At 46.8% G+C, this 24,644-nt stretch overlaps 1 protein-coding gene across 1 annotated transcript; it reads left to right on the top strand.

The window, feature by feature from the left end:
- The first annotated feature begins 987 nt into the window (after positions 1–987).
- On the top strand, positions 988–18,994 carry CXCL12 (C-X-C motif chemokine ligand 12). Its single transcript, XM_071439074.1, has 5 exons — positions 988–1,228; positions 6,122–6,239; positions 9,601–9,687; positions 13,121–13,218; positions 15,014–18,994. Exons 1-5 carry the CDS (start codon positions 1,168–1,170, stop codon positions 15,043–15,045), a joined length of 396 nt encoding a protein of 131 aa, XP_071295175.1. The 5' UTR covers positions 988–1,167; the 3' UTR covers positions 15,046–18,994.
- Positions 18,995–24,644: the final 5,650 nt, after the last annotated feature.

Genomic DNA, 24,644 nt, shown 5'->3' with positions numbered 1-24,644 from the left:
CAAAACAGCCATGCTGGTGCTTTTGGTGGAATCATGACCCTGTCCTTTGAACACCTCCACACAAGGATTAGCTGTACCCCCTCGACCCTGCACTGGCCCAGCTGAAGATGCCTGTAATAAATGCAGACAAGAGGAGTCCAAATTCAGTCAAAGCTTCGATGTTTATTTTAAGTTTTTAATGGCAACAAACAGGTCCCTGTGGGTGTGGGCTGCAGACAGCAAGGACATGCTCAAGTCATTTACACTTGACAATTCTGTAATAGCTTAGGGCAAGTGACACCCCTGGGCCTCTGAGCTCTTCAGGGCTACCAGGGCTTTCGGCAGAGGTGCCAGGGAGTCCAGTGGCATCTGCAATACAAAGGAAGTGGAATGTTGGCAGCAAGTGTACTACTGGGTTGATTTAATACAGGGTAGAGGTGGTGTTTAGGGCCAAACTCGAAGAGACAAAAAATGAAAGCCTCTCTCTCCTCTCTGTCTCCCACTCTGACTTTTCTCTCTTCCAATGACCGCATAAACTTCTGCGAAGATTCTTCATACCAGGCGCTGTACGCGATGCCCAGGGCGCCAGTATCAGTCTAAATTCGCTCCCACGAGAGTGAAGGGGAAGTTTTCTCCTCTCCCCGGTGTGAACGCTTAAGGGGTGCGTGTGTGAACACTTAAGGGATGCGTGTGTGACCACTTGAGGGATGCGTGTGTGACCACTTGAGGGATGCGTCCCATACCCCTATCCCGGTTCCAGCAGCTCTGCTGCAGGAGCCGCCGTGCCGGGGTGGCCCAGTTTGGTGAGGAAACAACTTTCTTCCCCCTGGGGCTGGGGCTGGATGGGATGGCGGTGACAGCGGTCACGGCCGCAGCCCCGAGCCGCCGGTGCCGCGGGGAGCGCGAAGCTGGGGGGACAGGGGCTGTGCCTGGGGAGAGGCTGAACGGAGCGAAGCGAGAAGCCCTCGCTCTTTTGGTTTCTTTCCAAACATTTTTAGCAGAGGAAGGATGTAATAACATGCCACGGGCAATAAATCACAGTTAGCTACTCCCCCTGGCTCTCCTCCCCCCGCCCCCGGCCCCTCTATAGCGGGAGGGGCGGAGGGGCTGCCAGCAGAGCGCCGCGGCCGCCGGGACGAGCAGAGCAGAGCAGAGCAGCGCCTGCCCGCCTCCTCCAGCCGCCCCAGCATGGACCTCCGCGCCCTGGCGCTGCTCGCCTTCGCCCTGGCCGTCATCTCCCTCTCGGAGGGTAAGTGGGCTGCGGGGCCGCGCCGCTCCTGCCGGGAGCCCGGCCGGGAGCGCTGGTCCCGCGGAAACCCCCGCTCTTCCCCCTCTCCCCCTCTCCTCGCAGCTGCACCGCTCCCCCGGCTCGGGCTCCGGCCGCGGCTCAGATGTGTCTGGTGAGCCAAAGCGATGGCTGTGCAAAGCTGGAAGCAGGCGGGCTCCCATTCCTCCCTCTCCTCCATCCCTCCCTGGCTTTTTTCAAAAAGCTGGCCAAAGCGGTCCTCTGCCAAACTCGCCCCAGATTGAAGTCGTCTGGGGGAAGACTTTCAACAGCGCTCCGTCTGCAGGGAGGTGGTTTGGCTGCTAAATATGCATATCGACTTTCCCTCTAACAAAAAAACCCCAACCCTAAAAGTTACCAGGAATTAGAAACAGGCGGTTGTTCGGTACCTCTTCTGTCCGCTATCGTGGTCTATCTTCCCTCAATCAGGGCAGAGCTGAGCCGAAGTGGTCACTCGGCAGGAATTTGCCGCACGGGGATGTTTTGGGGTGCAGGGAGCTGCCGTGACAGGGGTTCCGCGGGCTGGCGGCGTGGGGCGCGCAGCCACATCCGACCCGCAGCGCCGAGTCGCAGCCCGCCCGCCCCACGCCGGTCCCCGCGTGTCGCGCCCGCAGCCCGGTGGCAGCTCCAGCTGCCCGGCTTACTCTGCCAGCTGAGCTCCGTGGGAGCCTCCGGAGACAGCGGACACCCGCACTCCTTGCCCCTCGTGTCGCGGGGAGCCCTGTGCCCCGGGGCTCCGGGCGGGACAAGGGCTCTGCCCGCCACATCTGAGCATCCTCCGGACGCTTCTCCTGCGGCTGGCAGAGATTTGCCATCTCTTGTCCCCTCGTCGAATGTCCTCTGGCTGGGTTTTCACACCTCCGCTCCCATTCTGTTCTCCTGTTCTGGCCAACGAAACTTGGGTGTTCCCCACCCAGGGAGGTGGAGGATGCCCTCCGGTGCCCTCCTTGTTTAGCTTGAGAGAGTTAGTTTTCCCCGAAAATTTCCCTGTGCCTTTCCGCACAACAGCCCCGTCCCGCTGGAGCACGGAGCCCACCTGCCCTGGAGAGGCCCCAATGTCCAGGGCAGGTGGGCTCCAGCCCCCGCCGCGTTCGCCGCATCCACCGCCCCGGGGCCGCGGGATGGAAGCGACAGCGGCAGGGAGCGAAGGCAGGGCCGGGGGACCACGGGTGGCAGTGCCAGCTCCAGCCCCCGGCTGCCAGCGTCACCAGCTGCCGAGCGGGCAGGTACCTGAGCGGGACAGGGGCTCTCATCCCCCTTACCGCCGCTGGCAGCCTTTGCTCAGGGCTGGGAGGCCGGCAGAGCTGCCCAGCTGCAGCCCGGCTCGCCCCCAGCGCGGCTGCTCTCCTTCGCTGGCAGCGGGACACGCGTGTGTGTCGGGACACGCGTGTGTGTCGGGATAAGTCGGGATAAGCGTGTGGAGACCTGGCCACCTGAGGGAGGAAATGGCTCACAAGGGCTGGAGAGAAACTAGTGTAAGCAAAGTGACCCTGCCGTCTGGCGGTGTTTAGAGTGGAGGTTTTTGCCTACTTTGCGTGTCATGAAGTGCTCTCAGCCCTGATCCAGATGAGGGCTCGCAGGGCTGCCTTGTGCTGGGGAGCAGCTGAGCTCTGAATTCTTCTTAGTTACCTGGTAAAGCTGTGTATTTGTCTATCCCAGCCTCACTTTCCAGGGAAATGGAGCTGTTCTACACTTAAAAAGTTATCAGCCATCTCCTGATAATGACAAATGCACCTTAGGCTGAACAGAAGTAAAATTATTTCCTCGAATGTTTTGTCTGTTTATGTCCATTCTGCTTTCCTGGATATAGATTCTCTCTCTATTCAAGCATCCAGAGCTTCCTAGCTCACACAGCATGTTACTGATAACTGCAGCAGAACTGGCAACTGACTTCTTCCCTTACTGTCCCGTTTCAGTGTGGGTAAGGAGAAGCAGATCCCTGTGGGATGAAGTAGGTACTGTCCAGCTCTGACAAGTGGCCACTCTGTGAGAGCACTTTGTGTGTGCTTTGTCTCTCGAGAGAATCTGTCAGCAAAAGTAGGTGTTCAGAGCCAACAAAACTCAGCTTGAGTTGGAAAACAATAAAAGTGTTTATTCTTTAAAAAATTCCAAAACACAAACTTCTAGTCGAGGCCAAAAGAGATGTTCTCTTTGTTAGGTTGAAGGAATGACACTGAGATGTCAAACTAGCATCTGGCTGTTCTGTAACTTTTGACTCTATTCGTCCATTTGAACCAAATGTGCCAGACACATAAAAGTCTCAAAAGTTTTGTGTGCCATCAGTTGCATGTTTTCATGTAATAAGGCAATTAACAGATTATACTAATTTGCTGTACTGAGAGAATGGCTTCAGCTTGTACTCAGTGTTTGGTAGCTGTCAGAGAACTTACAGTACAAATTGGTTGATAAATTAATCAGCTTAATCAGCTCTAATGTACATGCAACAATATGTTTCAAATTTTGAAAAGAGATAAGGAATGTGTTTATCAGCCTCAGAGTAAGACCAGAAATATTCTCATCCTGTATTACAGCCTCCAAATGGCCCCTTCCCTCTCCTACTTTTGGAAGATAGGGGTTCATGTGTTGGAAGATGCCACATGCACCAGTTCCCCCTGGTTTTGAGCCTTGTTGGTGGCAGGGTGAGACAGGAGTCGCTGATTCCCTGTTGGGGATACAGAGAGCTGACCCAGTGGGTGCCACTCCCTGGTGCTCAGCGCCTGCTCCTGGTCACCAAGAGAGGCACACAGAAATAAATACCAAAGGGATTCTTGTGCTGGGAGGGGGTTTGCCATTTCACTGCACACTGGGGTAACAGCACACTGATACTGGGGCTTCCCCTCTTCCTTGCTGTGCTGGATGCCTTTTCTTGGGCAGGAAACAACTTTGGGACTTATGTTTAGTCATGGTTAAACTGTCTCTGCTCCTTATTTATGGTATGGGATTGAAAATCCCACCTCGAGTCTGAGGGAGGACAGGATTGCATTATCAAATCGTGGATCTGAACAGTTCATCTCTTGCACGTTGTTTAAATTAAAGCTGGCTTAATCTTGGTTGGGACAAGCTTGCAGAGACACTATCACTGCAGCTGTGCTGAGAGTTGTGTGACTGTATTCAGTTTCAGCCTCCCTTTCCAATACAAATCCACAGATGTGTAGCTGTCAGGCACAGATTTGCAGTGGGAAATCCTAGTGCCTTCCTCACTCCTTTCCACATCAGCACTAGGCAGTCTAATCCATGTTCTCAGGGCTCACTCTGTAGCCCTCCTTCCTCCTCCCGCTGCAGATTATTAACTCACAGGTGGAACCACTGTTTGCAGTGGCAGAAAACTGATAGAAAAGTCCTTCAATTTTTTCGATTTATAGTCCAGATTCTAGTGTGATTCAGGAGAAGCTCAATTCCCACTGATTAATTCCTCTCCTGTGGGATCTGATTCTGCCTCATCTCTTGGTAGAGACACCGGGAAAAAACGGGCTTCCCTCCTCAGGACGGGCCAATTTCACCCTGTTGTCTGTGGTTATATGTGCTAGAGACAGGCATCGATTAATGTGCAATATATGTAGATCTGCTGCTCTTGAAAATCTGTCTCTTTTCTCACCTTCCTAGACAGCTGTTTAGGAATTCCAAGCCCTTCCCGGCTCTTTATCTCCCCATTTGCCTTGAAAGGGAACTGGGTTTGGATGCTGCAAGTATTCCTGTGTGGCTAAACAAACAGGATGGCAGATTGCCATATGGGATCTCAAGCCCTGCCAGATCTAGATCAGACCATCTACAGCATGAGCCAGATTTTAAGGGTTAGGTGTATGAATTTAATTCCTCCCAGAGGCTGAAAACTGCTCCACTGGGAAATTCTTTAAAATCTTAGGCATCTCTTAGACTTCCAGGCAAGGCTTCTGTGCTGGTATTTTATTGTGCATGGAGCTTTCAAACTTACAGTCCGGGTGAAGACCTTAGGTGCACTTGATTGCCAGTAATTAAGTTGCCCCATAGAGAAATCGGGCAGCGGAGGCTGTGGTGGGCGCCAGGCTGCTTTTCTCAGTCCTGCATGCATATACATGGCAGATTTTTAGCCTAAGGGGTTAAACTTAATTCTGTCCCTAGTGATGCCAGTGACAGAACTCTCATCCAGCCTGGTGGCCCCTGAATAGTGTATTGAGGACGCCCTGGCTGATAACTGTCTCCTCGATTGCCCTACTTAGCCGCAGGCTAGAAATTCAAAAGACTCCGAGTGTCTTATGTGAAACCGCTGGGATCTCGCATCTCTGAGCCGCACCTCCCTGTGCGGGTACCTCTGCTGGGAGCCAGGGCTGGCTGCGGTGGGGAAAGGTCAGCTGGGCCCTGGGAACGCCTGCAAAACCAGAGCTTTTCTGTAGCCACTAAGTCCCCTGTGAAAAGCCTGCACCTGAGCCAAGCCGGTTTGATCTGAACTCCCTGGAATTCATCTCTTTCTTCTGGCTACCTTCTAATTTGGCCTCGGGTCAAAATCGTTTGAGTAGAACAACACGGAGGACAAGTGCCCCCTCTTTTGGCCTTTATCTTGTCTAATTACGGGGAGCATCCCTGTACAATGGCGCGGCTCCTTATTCTAATCTCTTCCATTTTACTTATCTCCATCTTCTCTCCCTCTTCTTTTGTCTTCCAAAATCCCACGCACCCTTGTTGAAAGGCCGGGCGCTGAGCTGAATGGATTGTGCTCTGAGCTGTGGGCAAATGCTCTCCCAAAGCTACAGCTTTTCTGCTGCTTTTTTTCCCCACCTGCACATTTGGAGGGCGTTTCTTTCTGTGAGCCCTGAGCCGTGTATCTGTGCTGCTGACCGGGAGCCAGAGGTAACGTGTCCTTTCCCTCCCTTTGTCCCGCAGAGAAACCCGTCAGCCTGACTTACCGATGTCCCTGTCGATTCTACGAGAGCAACGTGGCAAGAGCCAATATTAAGCACCTCAAAATCCTCTCCACACCCAACTGCTCGCTTCAGATTGTGTAAGTCTCTCGCTCTTTTCAGCTGGGTGCAAATCTGGGGTGTCGAAAAGAAGGGTCACAGAGCTGGTGCCTGCTCTGGTGGTTGAATTTCAGTCTGCTTCATGCCATGATTCCCAATTCATCTCTTCAACCCTGTGTCAGAGACATTGGACCCTGCTTTACCCCACGTAAAGGAGCCCAGCTGTTGTTTCCCAGCTGTGTTCTCTGTGATCTCCCTATCACCGTGTGAACCCGTGTGCTGTTCCCCACTATGTGAGCAGGAATGTCACACAGGCTGTGCACTGCCTTGGATGTGGAGCTTCACACCTTGGGTGGAACCTTCATAGTGATCTGAGTCTTCTAATGGGTCACTTCTCCATGGAGTGGAGCTAAACAAGCAAAAGGAATTCCTGTGTTTCATGTATCCTCTGCAGGAGGTACAGACCCTGGAAATGTGATGGCTTAATCTAGGGACGCTTGCCAGGCAGGGACTGACTCAGTAAATTGCAGCAGAACAGAAAAATGGGCTCCCAATGGAAAATAGCCTCTTTTTTTTGCTGGAAAAGCAATCCTAATTTTCAGAAAACATTGGGATTTTGTTTGTAGATCTTTGTAGATTTGTGTGTGTATGTTTTAGGAAGGTCTTTTTTGTTCACTTCTTCATGGGTGACCCCCTCTCAAAATTCAAAACCTTCTGAGGAAAAAAAACCCAGCATTCTTCTTTTCATTGCAAGGGAACCTTACTACTCTCAACTTCTGTTAACCCCTCTATAAAAGGGTGTCAGGGACTAGGTTTGGTTTCTGTGCAGTAATCCCATTACTGGTTCTGTCTTTGACCCATATGTTGATCCCTTTCTCTTGTAACTCAAATGTTGTAAAAATCAATTTTTGTCATTCAAAACCTTTGCACTCAGAAAACTGATGTGGTTTCATGAGATTGCTCAGGAATGTATGTGAGCGTGTATCCATTCATGAACCAATTTTTATTAGTATGGGGTTTTTTCTGTCTTGAAGCACTCTGTGTATATCACACACATTTTATCATGTGCTTCTGCCTTAGGATTTGGTGGAGGACAGTGAGAAAAATGTAAGCCTCAGCTGAGAAATAATTTCCTTTCAGAAAAATGGCAAAACCAGCTGTGACTAACTCCGATCTCTACCTATAAACAATTTTGGCAGCAAGCATGCACTAGTGCATGGATTTGTGCTCTGGGACTGTCATAAGATGTCATAAGAATCCCAGTGCTAAGGCTTTTTAAATGATTTGGAATTATCTGGAGTAGTTTCAAGAAAATGTCAGCATTTAAGACAGGATAGAGTATATATTTATCTCTTAACATAGGATTATAGTAATTAGAGATAAATAAGAGCATGAAATGCAAAACCAGAAACATCTCACATTCTTGCCTATTCCTGACCCAAATGTGTTTGTGTGGGGTACACACAGAAAATATGAACGTATAGTTGACCCTGTTTTTGTTACTTTGACAAGTAAGGTACTTGATACATCCCTCCAAATACCCTTGAAATATGACTTTAAACTAGGCCTTCATCAAACCAGGAGATGAAATAAGTCAAAACCAACACATGAATTTCTCATCTTGATTAATTTAAAGCACTAAACAACAAAGGTGTAAATAAATTAAAAGTCAATTTTCAGGAATAGAGAACTAAGTGAAATATACAGTTGCTAGGAGATATTTTGTGGGTTTATCGTTTGGGATTTTTTTGTTTTGGTTTAGGTTTTTAGTTTTGTTTTTGTTTGCTTGTTTGTTTGTTTTTTCACAAGTATATTTTCCTTTCTGGTTAAGGGGAGTTGTACTTGAACAAAAAGCCTAAGATCAGGCTTTTGTCTTTCACTCTATTGGAAATTATCTCTCCAAATCCAGTGAACTCCTCTGCCAATGTCTACTTCTACAAATTTCCTTGCTACACTAATTTCCTTGCTTTTCAGTACAGGGAAATGAGCATTTTTAGCAAGTAGACACCTAAACCAGTCCAGGTTAAACACTCCTTACAATTTCCTGTGTCTCTTCCTTGCACATGGAACAGGGACTCACAGGCTCAGAAATGAGTGTCTGAAGAAATGAGTGTGTCAGTATGAGGTGAGAGGAATTGTGTTGAATGTGGCTGGAGACTGGTTACGTGTGCTTCTGCTTCTGTACCCTGTGAGGTCAGCATAAGAATTCCCAGGCATTGCTAACATCAGCAAATCCATTCTTACACACTGTTGGTATCACTTAACTGGAAATGCTCCAGCTTGGCACTGCTGTAAGGGAAATATGAATCAGGCCCATTCATCTCTGTGCTGGAGCAGGGTTTGCAAGACTGATCCTTGATGTGTTTATGTTACAACTGTGTCATTGCATAACTTCAGACCAAGGAGCCTTTTTGACCTTTTATTTCTTACACCATCATTTTATATTCTGCAGATTTCATTTTATAAAGGGAGGAACATTATGGCTTCCATCCAGCAAATGTTTAAACAAGTACTGAACTTATTCATATGGGCACTTCCATAAAGTTGCTGTTCTCTGCACTTTCCCAAGGCAGGCAGGCTGTTAAGAGGGAAATTTTGGAGCAGCTGGGGCAGAGACAGGGTGCTGCAGGGAATGTGGGAGATAACAGCTCTTTCGAGGTCCTGAGATCCCTGGAGGGTGAAACCTGTTTCTGAATGAAAGATTCAGAGACCCCAAGTGTCAAACAGCACAGAGAAATCAAATTAGCTAAAAAATTTGTTGTGGGAAGCACAGCTTGGACATCCAGGAGAAACCCCTCAGGAGGTTTCTGCCTTGGGTTCCAATGCTGAGTGAATGCATGAGGAGAAACTTGCCTCTGGCACTATGGCACTTTCAGTTGTCTTCCTCCCTGCAACCTGTTAATTCAGTCTTGAATAAAACAAAAAGCTAACAAGTGACCACACCCTTTCTTTCAGAATATCCATGAGGTGTCTGTCCTCAAAAGATGTGAAACTTCAGTTTTGGGTTGAATTTAAAAGCTGTTCTTAATCAATTACTTGCAAAAATTACCTAAATTTACATGTCATTATTTCCAAATGAAATTTTTCTGTTGATGACAGTGAGCTCTCGTTCACAGTCCAGGTGTGAATTGGAAGTCTTAGATTCAGATTTTGTGTCTGTTCCGCTCTCACATGATTCCCAGTAGAGACCACCAGAGCCTGTCAAAGGAGACAGATGGTTTCCAAGCCAGGGATATTTATAATAGGTGAGGGAGGTCAAGGATGGAAGAAATAACTCATCCTCTTCATGGGTTAACCAAAAGCAGCACTGGCACCCAAGGAAAATAAGGCACAGTGTGGTGGGGTTGGTATGGGCTAAGGAATTTGCACACCAGACTCACTCTGACTTTTCTCCTTTGGCAGTGCAAGGCTCAAGAGCAACAGCAAGCAAGTGTGCATTGATCCCAAGTTAAAGTGGATCCAGGAATATCTGGAGAAAGCTTTAAACAAGTAAGGCAAGAGACAAATGGACTTAACAGCTAACATCCTGAATTATTAAAGGGTAGAACATTAAGGGCTGGCTTTTACCATGTGGACAAAGTACTTGTGGAATCAGATATTGTTTCAAAGAAGGGTTTGGAGTTGACATATTTTGTATTAAAACAACAGTTTCTAATATATCTTAGATGTTTAACTATGAATTTTGCCAGGGTTTGAGGCAAAAATTGTGCTAATGAGTATGTTCTGGGGTCCCAAACTCATCCTCTTCAAAAAAAGAAAAAAAAAAGCTGTTCTCCCAAGGAAAATTCTTCCTTTAATGTCCTTTCTTCCCCAGCCAAACTACAATTTCTTCAGAATCTATATCATTCCGGTGTCTTTGGAGCCCCTTCTCCATGTTACACTGGGTGTCTGCTTGCACAGGCAGCTGAGGCCTTGGGATTCTTGGTGCTAAAAATTGTTTCTCTGCTGCCCACTATGGAATGCTGTTAATGCTGGCCAAGGCACGATGGGCTACCATGAATAAGTCTTTCCCACAATACCAGGGGAAAGCCAGCCAAACTTGGCAAATTCAGACTTTTTAAATCTGTTTTTATTCCTCTTGAAAATGGTTGATCATGCCTACTTTGAGGTGGACTGAGCCCATCTCTGTTCAATGTGATGTTGACAAGAGCAGCACTGAGCACATTTTTGTGCTGAGCTGCAGGGGAGGGCTCCAGCCCTCCAGCACTGAGAGATGGTACATACCAAAGGATGGTACAAAGCATTCCCTTGCTTGCCCTGAGCCCTGGGCTGAGGCTGATCCAGCAGCAACATTTTGGCCAGCTAGCCTACCTGTGCACTCAGTATCCCTGCCATCCTTGCCATCACATTCCCACCCCACCGTAACTGCGCTGTAACCCTGCTGAACCTTGTCCCTCCTGCATCTCTAGGGTGAAGGCAGGGCTGGAATCCAATCATTTGCCAAAACAATGTGTTATTGGGGAAGGTGTGACCCCAGGGCAGATGAGGGGCACAGGTACCTGAATCCACTATTTCCTTTGTAAATGCCTCTGCCAAACAAGCTTCAGAGTTAAAAAAAGAAAAAAATTATTTGTCCCCCTGTGTTTTTACAATAAGCAAGGGGGAAAATGCCACCAGAAGCAGAGAGATTCCTCCATGTGTCCCTTTTTGGGACTGCACTGGGGCCAAGAGTGAGGAAGAAGAAGGAAGGAAGCCAGCTAACTAAGTCAATGTGATTCCAGCCCTGACAGCTCCTCCCATCTCATCTGATGCTCAGTGCCTTCTTTGCTGCCAGCACTCAGCCCTTTTGTCCTCTGGACAAATTCTCTGCAGTGGTAATCCAGGTTAATGCTGCCAGAATGGCTTTGGGTTTAGGCACAACTGAACCTAAGAGCAGGATGTGGCCCATGCTGAATATCCTAGGGACCTGAGCCAGTTGGTTTTACAAACTGGGAAAACCTGCTCAAGTTTCTGTTTGCTATCATCCCCAACCTGAGACTTAGGAGGCGTTTTAGAAATCAGCAAGGTTGGGCAAATATGATTATGTGCCTGTCTGACTTAGGGGAGCAGCTCAGCTGGAACCTGTTCTGCTCTCACTCCCACTAGTGAAGATCTGAGACCAGCTCTGCTGAAACCAGTGAGTCTGCCTGATCTCCAGCCAGATTCTGGGTTCTGTTTACCAAATGCTAATACAGAAGCGATTCTGCCAATTTGGTGGATTCATCCTGGTTTACATTGAGCAACAAGAGAGAATTTGGTCCCAGCTTTGTGAAATAAGATGACAGAAAGCATATATCTCCATCACCTAATCCTGTAATCATGGCATTGTGTTCATTTTCCAACTAGTAATGATAGCACCAGTGGCATTTTCATGCTTCACAGACAGTCAGGGCTCTGTCTGTAGCATTTTCACAAGGCATGTTTTTGATATATTTTAGTGCACAGCTTTGACTTCTTCAATGAAATGTACTTTGGAATATATTTATAGCGCATCAAACAATTCATATATTTGAATTGGAGCCATATGAATGTTGGTAGTTTAAAACACCGATATCCCTCTAAACTACTAACAGCTTGTAAAATGAATCTATATAGATCTATAAATGTTAATGTAGCTATCAGTTTCAATCAGCCATATATTATATTTTTTCACTTGTACCGAAATTGTATGAAATGTGACATTACCCTATATGCACTAGCAATAAAATGGCTAATTGTTTCATGTTATGAAAACCCAATTGTACATGGGAATTTATTTTTCTGGAATAAAATCAATACGTTTTGTAGAAAGGGCTCTTGTAATTGCTTAAGTAGAATCCAAACCATGAAGACATCTTAATCTATACCAGTACTTCAATATGAAAATATCTTCAGTGTTATAATCTGCAGCTAAGGGCAGGGAAAAATTCTTAAAATAGTAGTCCAATACAGTTTAATATGAAACCAGAAATGGTTTTTACTAGGGAATTATTTTGCTCACTAATTCTGCTTAGCATTTATTATTGCTTTATATTCATCACATCTCCATGTAATATACACATGAGACATCAGTCAAACACATTCAGGCTGTCAGGAATCCAAATTCCTTAACTGGCTTTAAAAATCATTGTGCAGCTGCTGTGTCCAACATCATCCAACATTCATCCACTGTCATGTTAATACAGTCCCACTTCAGAGCTCCCCTTGCTTCAAGATGCCGGAGTCCATTAAGCTCAGTGGCCACTGCAGGAGAGATTTGATGGATCTGGAGAAGATAACAAAGTCACATGGGAAAAATCTTTCCATTAAGCCAGCTGGGAGAAAGGAAAAGAAACTCTGAATGTGTAGGGGCTGGCTGTGTTGGCAGCCAAGCCCTGCTGCTGCCTTCCAAACCCTGGTGTGGCAGCTCCTCCTAATTTCTAACCTAATTTGTAAGTAACAGTTGAAATACAAGGTGCCAGAAGAAGAACTTCCCAGTATTCCACCAAACATGTACTGGGTCAAGGCCCCACACAAAGGGGGACAATGTGGGTGATTATTTTTACAGCCTTGTTTTAAGGCACCAAGTGCCTTAAACCCCCTCAGAGTAGCCACTGGTTCTTGCTGATGTCAGCAGGAATACTGGGTGGGAAGCCAGAAATCTAGCTCCCCCTCTGCTTCCTCTGTACCTCAGGGGGAACTTTTTGGATGGTGAGGCTCCTGACTGAGAAGTTCTGGAAGGCATTTGAGGAGGCCTTGGCATTTTGGGTAAAGGGGTTGTTCTGGCCTCAGGGTTTGCAAATGTTCTTCCACCAGGACACTTCTACTTGTCCAGCGTTTCTCTCAGACAGAGGTTATATGAAAGGGGATTTGACATTGCACCCTGCCAGCAAGATATGAAGGGACCATAAGATAAATGTGAATGAGGCCTTTGTATATGGATAATTTATGGCAGTCTTTTTTTTGTATTTTTCTTTTAATTTAGACCACGTCATCGCACTCATAAAAAAAAGCAACAGAAGAAACGGGGCCCACTCTGCCCTTCCCGTGCAACACCACTAAAGTCTCCAGGGAGAAAGAATGGTAGGAGGCATTAGTTTCTGAGCTGGGACACCTCAGGTTGAAGTCCCTGCTCTTCCACTGACCATGTTATGGGGCCTTGGGCAAATATATTAGCCTATCCAGACCTCCATTTCCCCCCATATTTGTTGAGGATAACATATCTCCCCTTCCAGCAAAAGAGTATTATAGAGATGAAACTCTCAAAACAGGTGGAAAGCTTAGCTACAACAGATGTGGGATGATTTTCCCATTTTATAAATGGGAATTATAAAATTTGCAAAATTTTACAAATGGGAAAATGGACACACAAAGAGACCAAAATAAACTTGAAGCAAGTCAAAAACAGGGTGAAGGTTTGGGAGCCCTATTTACTTCAGTTCCAATATCAAACTGACAGAGTTAAACTATAACAGCTGTGAATTTGCCACTGGTGTTTTTTAATGAGAAATGCAGCACCACGTGGTGACAGCATGATGTGGTGCATGGGTCACTGGTTGATGCCCTTCCTATGGGAGATGCTAGGCAAGTCCCAGAGAATGGTGTTATACATGCCAGTGCTCTGGATGTCCCAGGTTTTTGTTCCTCACAGGGGTGGTTTGTCCTGCATTTCTGCACCAAGAGATATAGGGTTACTGCTGTGGGATGTTGGAAAAGATATGTCTCGAGGAGAAGTTTTCCTCATGGTTTAGTCATTGTCTTTGTGCCTAGATGAGTTTTCTGAGACTGCCTTTACTGGGAGTCACAGTCTCTAGCTGTGGTCACAGAGCCCTAGCTGTCCAGCAGGCATTGCAAGAGGTGTTTGTCAAGACGAGCTGAGACATCAGTATTTGAATAGCTGGTGTTTACCCTCTGACACTTGTCACTCAGTGACCTCATCTAGGTTGCAAAAGGCTACCAGCCTGGAGCAGGAATAGGAGTCACTTCAGACAAAACCTGGAGGCCACCAGCACAAAGTGGCTCCTTGTTCTGGGTGAACCACACACACGAGACACTTGCACTTTGCTGTGATGCCTAACCCACACTCTCCTGGGTACCATGCTCACACTGAGCATGGCACACTCCATTTGTCTGCACCCCACCTAGGCTCAGCCCTCCAGGCCTCACAGGCTTACTGTGCAGTGCCTGCCTGCCTGTCACCTCACCTCACTGGGCAGCTGCTCACCACAAGCTCTGGTGTGGTCCCCAGCTGCTCACACCAGGTGAGGTCCCAGGGCAGGGAGGCTCAGGGGTGGCTCCTGGCTGGCAGAACACTGGCTGCCTCTACTCTCCAGCCACCCCACGGTGGAAGCCAAACAAGAGCAGAGCATGGGCTGCCCTCTACGTTCCTCCATCCTCACGGAGACCTGGCACTCTCTGGAGCTGCAGTCCATGATCTCCATCAGAGTTGTGGGATAGGAGCAAATAGAGGAGGCATTCCCAGTGCCACTTGCTCTGCTACTGGGGCTGCTCACAAATGATTAATCTCTCCTTTCCCTGCTGTATTTTTTGCCGAGTTTCTTTGTCCACCAACAATTCTTTGCTCTGGCTTTCAAGTCCAGAATAAGCTTTCTAGCCAGCCTTCCTACTGTATTAGTTCTGAACACCTTACTAACTGTGATGAGCACAACCTGCCCAAAATAACACCCATTGCTGGGTTTGCCCTGCTGGGTCCCAGTAGCTCCTTGTGGAGAACTCCCAAAATGTCCAGCAATTACTGGTTGAGGGGCTGCCTTTGGGTTAGTCCAGACACAGATTTGCTGTTTGACTAGGCCTGATAGCAAAGCTTTTGCAACTGAAATAAACCTTAATAGTGTTTCACTTTCTTCTTCATCAACAGGAGGTTCAAGATGTAAGAGGCAAGCATTGTAAGCCGTCTACAGGATTTCTTACTGTAGGACCCAGAGAGCAGATAACCAGTATTAGGGAATGAATACATTTCACTGCTAACATGCAGCACAAAAGCAACGCTTCACGCATTTCCAAAGGTTTTTTTCTTGGTTCTTTTTGGTGGGGTTTTTTTTTTGTTTGGTGTTTTTTTTTCCCCCTTGCACAAATTGGCTTGCTTTCATAGTGCTATTTTTATATAGTAAGATGTAACTATTTGAGAAAAATATGAATTTATACAGGTTGGTTTATTACCTAGCACTGGGGGCAGATACCAATTTAAACTAACCCTGTTATTATATGATATTTTATTTCCTTTGTTGTGTAGAGGTCCTGCTTTATTTAACTTTCTTTTGGTTCATGCAAGTCTCCTGGAGTTTTAAACCTAGAAGGACATGAACTGTACAGTGCAATGATGTTGTGTAAGTGGTGGTGGAACTCCTTGCCTCCAGAAGTCATAGAGGCCAAGAGCATAGGAAGGCTCAAAAGCATCAGACTGATGACAATAGACAACATTATCCTGAGTGGCATTTACAGATATTTTGGGTGAGTGATTAAACTCACGGCTACAGGGCTAAAGCCCTTCTCTGAAGATCAGAACCCTTGCTGACAGCTGTGAGCAGCTGGATCAATGCACATCTGGTATTGCAAGGTGCTAATACTTGGTTTGTAGTAGTTCTGTGTGTTAGGAGCCACAACACAGTTCTGATGTCATCTGGCATTTCCTATGTTCCTGTGTTTTTGATGATAAATTTAGCAAAAAAAAGGAATAGGTTATTAAAGCTCTGACCACAGGATCATGTTGCAAGCTGCTGGAGGAGTCAGATACGCTGCCATGCACCAGGGATCTCCCAGCCATCCACAGGAGGTGACTTCAGCTTGCCTGTCTGGCTTTGCACTGAAGTAGGCTGAGATTTATTCACCCTTCACCAACCATGAACAGTTGTACCTGCCTGAGGGCAGGCACATCCCTGATTGCTCTGGATATACCCAGAAGAGGATTTCTGGCCACACCTTGGAGAAGAGATGCCTGGGGCAGGAGGGGGTGTGTGCAGTTTGTGGAAGGAGAGGTGTTTCACAGGTGTGGAAACGAAGGCCAGCACTCCCAGTTCACCATCTATCAGGGGTTTGCTGGTGAGCAGGATAGCCTCTGGAATTCCCTTTGCAAAGCACAGCCTGGGACAGGCACCACTCCTTGCTCCGATCCCCTAAGCCAGAAGTTTCTTCCTCCTTATTCCTTCCTGTATACACAATATCTGCTACATGGTATGGAAAGACATCTGCAGCACTGAAATAATCATGTCATGCTGTGCACTGAGATCTGGGGGGAAGCACATTTGTGCAGCACAATGCTTGTGTTTGTGTGTATCTGTGTTTGTATTATCAACAAAAAATGTTGTAAGAGTGTCTTTTTTAAGCTGGTTGATTCAAAAGAAATCTTCCCTCATCCCTGCAGCCTGTGTCAGGAGCACTGAGAGGAGTGTTTCACACTCCCTTTTGTGGTAGGCAACTTTAGTGCCACAGAGGCACTTTGGCTATCCAGGGACTCCATTATTTCCATGTGGATTCAGGTAAAAATCTTGCCTTTTCCTTTCTGCAAAACAGGGCTATTGCAGAGAGGCCTTCAGCTGGGAACACCTCACCTCATTTGCTTTAAAGCAGAAACAAACTGCTGTGCCTAAAATATTTGTGTTTGTGATTTTGACATTCCTTTTGTTATCATTACCAGCCTGGTGCTTTAAGTATATTGTGTCTGTGTTTTGAAAGGTCTGGTACCACTGTACTTGATGAGATTGAAGTTTTGACTTAATATTAGTAGGATCAGATCCTCTCCTGGAAAGAGAAAGAAAGAAAGAAATTAATTTTATTCAGGGTTTTTTCTATGTTCTCTGGACTGTATTTGATATCCTAGGCTCCATTCCCTGTCCCACACATGCACCTGCATTTGCCAGTGGTTTGCTAGAGGTGGACATGTGAGTGCCCAAGCCAAGAATAACTGCAGAAAAAGTCACCCAGGAAAGTTCATCCTTCACACATAACTCCTGTCAAAGGACAGCCTGAGTTCTGATTGATCCCCATTGCAGTAAATGGAGAATTAAATAATCCTCTGATTTTGATTCAGCAGCATGCCCTGCTCATTATGATAGGGATTATGACCATTTTGTTTCCAGGGGAAACTGTGACATTCTGGTGAGAAGGTGGGTGAGAAGGTGGGCTAGGCAGATGTGACTGCCTTGCCAGGGCTCTGCTGCAGTCCTGATTACAGGGAGTGCATCTGGGGTCAGCACCAGCAGGGACAGGTCCCTGGGAATGTGCCAACCCCACGTTACTGCTGTGACAGGAGCAGAGATGGGCAGTGCTGGAGCACCCCAGCCAAACCCAGGCTCTGGATGGTATAGCCAGGTGGTGGAGGTACTGCAGGAAAGGGGGGCTCCTGTCAGCTTCTCCTCTAGGGGCTGCAGGGCTAGACCCTGCTAAAGCAAGGGTATTTGTTCCTGGCAGAAAGGCATGAGGAGGAAATGCACTCCCTGGAGGGCAAGGGACCTTGTGCAGCAGGTGTTTGTGTGGTGCTTTGGGGCTGTCTGCCCCAGCCTCACACACAGAGACTGGGCCCTGACACCCCTGTGCTGCTGATGCTTCACTGCTCCTGTGTCTGAGCCCACTCAGGGCACGGGGCTGCTCTCAGGGGCCAGCAGCTGACCCTCCTCACCTGGTTGAGCACAGCACGAATGCAGGGCCAACACAGACCTGGCCAGAGACTTAAGTGAGAACCTTTTAAAAGCTTTCTCTTGCTTTGGACCAAATTCAGCCTTGAGTGGGAAGCTTTGCTGTTAGCCTGATTCTGTTTGCATCATGCACTGAGGAGAGCAGCCTTGCTCTTGGCACCAGAGGGATCAATCTCAGGGCTGCCCCAGTGCACCACATGTTTGTCCTGTCCATGCCACGACCAGAGCAGGCTGAGGAGCAGCACTGGCAGCATCTCACTTGGGGAGAGCACTTGGTGTTCCCTCCTGCCTTAAACTGTTGACCAAAGACAGGGTCAGGGAAAGGAAGCCTGAGGAGATGGGAGTGAGGTAGGGACCACATGTGAAAAGGAGGGACAAGAGGTAACACTGAACCATGCTGAAAAAGCAGCTTCCATGAATGTGAAATCATCATGTGGGTATTTTCAATGTGCAGCTGTCAAATCCCAGTTTTAAGAGTAGATGGTATTTATTGCTGTGTCAATTTTTTATTTATACTAGCTTTATGCTTTTATATATGTATATCTTATCTGAATTCTGCCTGAGGAAGAATGAAATGAAGGGTGACTTTGATGTGTTTTTGATTAGGGTGTTTGAGCAAAGGTGACTGTTTATTTTGCAATGAAAGCTTTTTTCAAAGTTAAATATACACATTTTGTCAAAAATGCAGTTCCTATAGGAGTTTTTGTTGCCAATTTCCCTTTATTAGCCTCTAAAAGGTCCTTTTCTCTGGCAACTTGTTTTGAGTGATGTGATTTATAGCAGTCAAGGTTTTTTGCAAACTCATCACCTAAAATTTGATTTTTTTTTTTCTTAACATCCCACCAAGAAAATTGCTGTCTGAAAACACAAAACTTTGGTTGCCACAGAGAAGAAAAGATGTACCATGACAAAAGGGCTGCATGAACCTCCCATCTTTCATTCCTTAAGAACTCTGTGTTGTCAGAATGTGGTAAATACTGTACTTTATATTTTTATTAAGTAAAAAGAAGTATCTTCCCAAATAATGTGAAAAGGGTTTTGTATTTGTGTTCCTGTAAGGCAGCTTTTATGGAGGAGTTATATTATGCTTTTGAAATTACTCCTTTCATAGAAAATTTTGAAAATAAACACTTTTATATTGTTGTAATTTCTCACATAAATGTGTATGCACTTAAAATTTTCTTAATAAAAATATATGTCTGAACAAAGTTTTTGCTTGATTCTATTTTTTTTTCTCCTCACAAATGAACAGCTACAATCTTCACTCAGAAAAACATTCAGATGTGGTTTGTGTCCAGTTTCAAGGATGCCTCCATATAGCCCCAATGCCCAGACTCTCTGCAGGGAATCTGAGGTGAAGGGCCCATGGGTCTGGCAGGGAGCAGCAGCTTAGCAGATTGAAATGTGCTTCAAAAGGAAACCCTTAAACATTTGCTCCCAGAACAGAAACCTAAACTTCCTTTTTTTTTTTTTTAATTTTTTACTCATTTCTTCCCCAAACCTGTCTCCTGCAGCAGTTTAGCTTCAATGGAACTGAGAGCTGTGAGCTGGTTTTGTTCCAGCAACAGAGATGCCATCATCATCATCATCTGTGCTGAGGGGGGGATGAAAGTTTTTCTGAAAAGCATGAGGGGTAACAGGGAATGCATTGGACAAGAGCAGATGTGAACAACCCTGTCCTTGGGGCTGTTTTTCCCAGAGCACAGCAGGGTCAGTATTCAGTTTGGAGAGGGAAAAAAAATTAGAGGCTTGTAGAACTGACCTGAGGACCTGCAGGTACAATCCTAACTTGGATGAAGTTGTAGGGAAAGTGCTGTGGGTTTCAAAACTATGAGTTGAAAACTGGTCTTTGTTCAGTGCATCTCCCCATCTGCAAGTTCTCATGGCAAGGGGAAGCTGTTTCCTGAGGTCACCCTGTCCCTCCACACTGCCCTGCTCACACCTACTGCAACACAGGTGAATCCCAGCACTGTGTACAGTTCTGGCTGCAGCAAAGCTCAGGGATAGCTTAGTATAACAGTGAAACAGTGCTTGAGCTGTTTCAAGCTTCTTGCTTCATAAATATTTCTTGTTCAAATTGATGCAAGGCAAAAGGCATGCAAAAAAGGGAAAGAGAAAACTCAGATGACTGATGACCCCCTTGCAAATCCATCAATTATTTACTAAGATATTTATGAAAAACTAGTAGGTAATTGTGAGTGCAGATGGTCAGTGAGAGATTCCCAGGCCACTGCAAAATGCTTTGGGAGTAATTAGCTACAAAATTCCACAATAATATAAAGCATAGGCCCCGTGTTCTGTGGAGCACTTTGCTGTGCCTTTCATCAGGTCTTTTCTCTCAAATGTGAAAGTTTTGGTTCTTGCTCCCTCAGCAAATGGGGATGTGTCTGTGAACTGCCTAGGAATTGGAGGTGAGCCCACCTTGTTAGCACATCTGGCTCTCTTCACAGGCAGCTTTCCAATATTAGCAAGCTGAAGGAAATCAGCTGCATTCATGGCCTCAGCCATCCTGACACTCATTATGGGCTGGATTGATTAGGTCCTGGCATGCTATAGGTCAGGGGACAGCATGGTAAATGCTTCTGCTTCCTAGGACCACTGAGGATGTTACCACTGAGGGTGTTACCTTGGATGCTACATGATAAGGGTCACCCCTAGCTTCTAGTGAGCATTTCCCTGTTTTATAAAGCTACTTGCTCTCAAGCTGTCCCAAGGGTCTTTCAGACAAAACAAATATGTAGCATTGAGACTAGCAAAGGCAAAATGAAAAAAACCCCAAAAACAGGACCCCCAAGATCTAGAAGCTGAAGCCAGAGAAATTCAAACTGAAAACAGATTTTTAAGTGTGGAATTGATTAGCCTTTGGAACACATTCCCCAAGAGAGGGGGAAGGAAAGCCCTGATCCTTCCTATGCCTTCCTAGCAGGGCTGAAGGCCATTGTAGTGTTAGCCATACATACCTTGCTGGGCTCTCAGGGGACAGGGAGTGAGGATCTCTTGCCCCTGTTACCAGTAGGGTCAGACAGGAGGAGCTGAAGATCCCTCTGGCCTCAGAAATCCGTATGCAGAAAACCCCAGTTCCAGGGGAGCATTCCTCAGCCTGTGCTATTAACAACACCTGCATATCATCAGCCATCCCAGCTCCTTGGACCAAGGCTGAGGATGGCTCCAGCTGTTACACAGGAGACAGATCTGGGGTAAGAGGCTTCTATTTCTGGTCATGAAGGTTGCCCTCCAGCTGCAGGGGAAGAGGCATGGCAGTGAGCAAAGTCTGCAGCCCTGTCCTGGGTCCTGCATCCACCAGATATGGGAGGAGAGGTTTGCTCACATAGGTGCCCTCTGGATCACAGTGCTTACATGGTGATCTTCCTTGTAGGAATTCCCTGAGTTTCTGTCTTTGTCCTTTCTGCCTCTTGCCCTTATTTGTCCTTTGTTCTCTCCTCTGGCTCTTCTGGGGACCTTCTCTTTTCTCTCAAACCCAGTTTTCCCAGCTGAAGGGAAAAACCTTGGTGATTTAAAGCCATTCTCAGCACCTTCCTCCTGGTTTCTCATCACTGCATTTCACATCTCTCATGTGCTCCCTGGCTAGGGCCAGCCATCCATTTCTAGTCTCTGAAAGAGGAGGAAGGACATTTCCATTCTGTCCTTTGCAGCCACTGTATCAGAGCAGGATCCAGGGTCCTCTGGGATCCTTTTGGAGAGGAGCTGCATGACTGCTGTTGCAGAGCTGTGTGTCTTTTATGCTCTTGGGGTCGTTCCCAGCTGTGAAGTCCAATCTGTCTTCCCTGCCTGCACCAGCAACACCCTTTGGCTCCTCAGCACGTCCTCAGCTCACATGGTTCCCAGGTCCTGCTTCCACAGCCAGCCATTCCTCACAGTAGCTGCCAAAGAAAAATGGTGACCTGTGACTGCTGCCAAGGAAAAATGACCTGTGACTGCTGCCTCTGCACTGCCAGCACAGTGAGAGCCAAACCTGGGCAAAGTGGCCTTGTGAGCTGGCAGAACCCACGTGCTGTCTCAGGCTTTCAGCAGACCCAATCAGACCACCATGGCTGGAACAGAAGGTGAAGTCTAGCCCAGTCTGCTGAGAGGTGGAAGAGCACAACCCAAGAACAGAAGGACAGAGTTTTAAAATGCTGCTGTAGCTCACTGAAATCTCCAGAATGTGTGTGATTCTTCCACTCCAAAGATCCGCAATCAATTCCAGCTGCCGAGCGTGCTGCGTGATTTATTGCCGTGCCTGCAAGATTTTGGCTGTGGTGAAACATGTTTGTACGTTGCCTATAAAACAGCAAATCTGAAGAAAGGACTTTCTGGATGTGGTTCAGAGTGTGTAACAAAACCCAGATCGCCAGGTCCTTCCACACGGTACCACAGCAACGCAAACAGCCAGTACAGGTTTAATATCTGGCACACTCTATCTATTTTGCCTCTGAGCACCAGAGAGAGAGACTTAAAACACTGCAGACTGTACTAGTCCTACACAAAGGGTAGAGTACTTAAGGAGGCAAATGCCAAGCCCCATTACATAGCCTAGTGCATCTTTTCTAAATTAAAGCCTTTCCACAAGGCAGAGCACTAGCAAAATAGTTCTGCACAAAATATGTGGAAAAGGAGAAAAAAGAGAGGAAATACGTCTTTCTTTCAAAAAAGAAATACTATGAATGCAAATAGAAATCCAACTGTCTGTGCCATATCTACAGCCACAAAAGCAGCTGGCTGACTACCATTTATGCTAAGTGTCCATATTCAAAATTAAGGTCCTTGTTGTAGCTCTCAGTGCTTTCTGCAGCCTGGTTGTTCCAACAATTCTCCTACTGGCATTATTGCCTGTTAAGCAGTCTACCACAACCCAGTTGCTGAGGGATTGCCCTGGGACCTCCAGAGCAGACATCTGGTTTGCTAACAATGGGGGAGGGAGATTCCAAGGGCATTTCCAGAATATATGTGTTGTACAAGCCTGCAAATTCCTACTCTTGCATGTCATCTCCCAGTCTCATTTTCTTTCATCATTATTTTAATTCAGACAAGATCCTATTATGCAGGAGTTGCACAAACACAGAAGGATAAAGACAGTCCCTACCTGATAGATTTCATGGTCGAAGATCTGCTCTGCCAGGCTCTTAATCAAGCATATATGTTGCAAAAAATGCAAGGCTCTATCTCTTCCTTGGGTGTTGGAGAAGAATCACACCAGACGTGGGATGGCTTGTCAAGCAAGTAAAGAACTACAGATCATCTAATTTCACATTCCCCTCTGTCAACATATGCAAGATTTGGTTAACAGGAAGTTTTTCAGTTCCTTGGAGGGGTGGAGTGTTGTAAAAAGATAATGGAGAAGTGACAAGGAGAAACAAAGCTTCCCAGTCATTCAGTTCCTTGAGATAAAGCCTGGAGAGGGATGCTCTGCAGGCAGGAGATGAGGAGGTCTGAGCTGTGCAGCTCACTCCACACAGTCCCCACGTGCCTTTGCTCTGCAGGCAGAGATGAGGAGGTCTGAGCTGTGCAGCTCACTCCACAGAGCCCCCACGTGCCTTGCTCCCGTGTGTGCCTTAGCAGCGCTCAGCCTGGCTATGGCTGCTTTGGGCACCCAGCCATCCTGGCTCCTCCCCTCCTCTCCCTTTCTTGCCCTCCCTCCTTCCTCATCTCTAACTCCTCTAAGATTTCTCTTTCCTGCTGCCATGTTATTTGTTGCTGACTTGGGACATTCTTTATGGCCTTTCATCAGGCTTCCCATCGCTCACACACTCCGTGTTGGTTTGGCCTGCTCTGCCTTTTGTCTGTGCAAAAACAAAAGCTTTATCTGTTGCCCAGAGACCATGGTGACTTCAGGGCTTTCCCAGTGCCAGCACCTAATTGCAAACAAATGGAAGTCCCCAGCTACATGGCCAGCAATACTGGGTCTTGGGTGGGAGGGCCTGATTCTGCTCACTCTGCACTGTGGGACTGGTGAAAGGCTCATGATTTACAGCAGTGTATCTCACATTGCCATCTGGCCTTCAGCAATCTAGCTGGCTTGGCAGAGAAGGCATAAAAGCCACACAATGCTCGTGACATGGATATCTCTCATGTCTGGTTTTCCTTAATGTCAATGTGTAAGGGGGAGGTGACTGCAATGAACAACCTGTGTACTCAGAAAGTCCTCACAGAGCACAGAAGTAAATGGCACAACATTTCCACTCCACTTCCACCTCTCTTTGAAACCCTCAAAGGGATCACCCCTCCATGGTGATGAATGCCAGAGAGAGGCATATGGAGCAGGGCACCTGGGAGTGTGTGGCTCCCATGCTGTGCACAGGCATGTGCTGCCCAGTGCCCAGAGCTGCTTCAAAACTAGATTTTCATCCAGAAGAAAGAGGGAGACATTCCCAACACTCTCACTTTTGTTAGTATTCCAAATCAGGACAGAAAAACTCAAAATATCATGTTTGCTAGTGGAATGGACAGTTTGGAAAGGATTCTCTCAGGAAATGACAAAGTAATTTGTTCTGCTCAAATCAACAGAGAGCTGGCTTTGTCTACATGTCACAGTGACTGACAGGAGTTGAAGTTCCAGCAATCCACCCAACCCTGGCTTCCCCAGGCTAGCCTAGATCTCCTACACTACTACACCTCTTCATGGCCCATCTATGACTTATTGGAACGTCAGCCAAAGGGGTTTCAAGGGGTTTATAGTTTCTTCACGGCACCAAGCTCATAAAAGATACTGAGAGCATGAAGCAGAGTCTGGGAGTAGGTCAATTTAATCTGATCTCTTTCTATAATGATTTGATGCCCAGCAGAGAGCATACAAATTTCTGCAAACTTTCATTGAAAAACTTCAGTTTCATGAAAATTATTTTAAATTTCATGAATGCT

This window comes from Agelaius tricolor, unplaced genomic scaffold (assembly GCF_023055355.1).
Source record: "Agelaius tricolor isolate 1412-34295 unplaced genomic scaffold, bAgeTri1.0.p SCAF_13, whole genome shotgun sequence".
Classification (NCBI taxonomy): Eukaryota; Metazoa; Chordata; class Aves; order Passeriformes; family Icteridae; genus Agelaius; species Agelaius tricolor.
The sequence above is the reverse complement of the archived record's forward strand: the minus strand, read 5'-3'. Positions and strand labels throughout refer to the sequence as shown.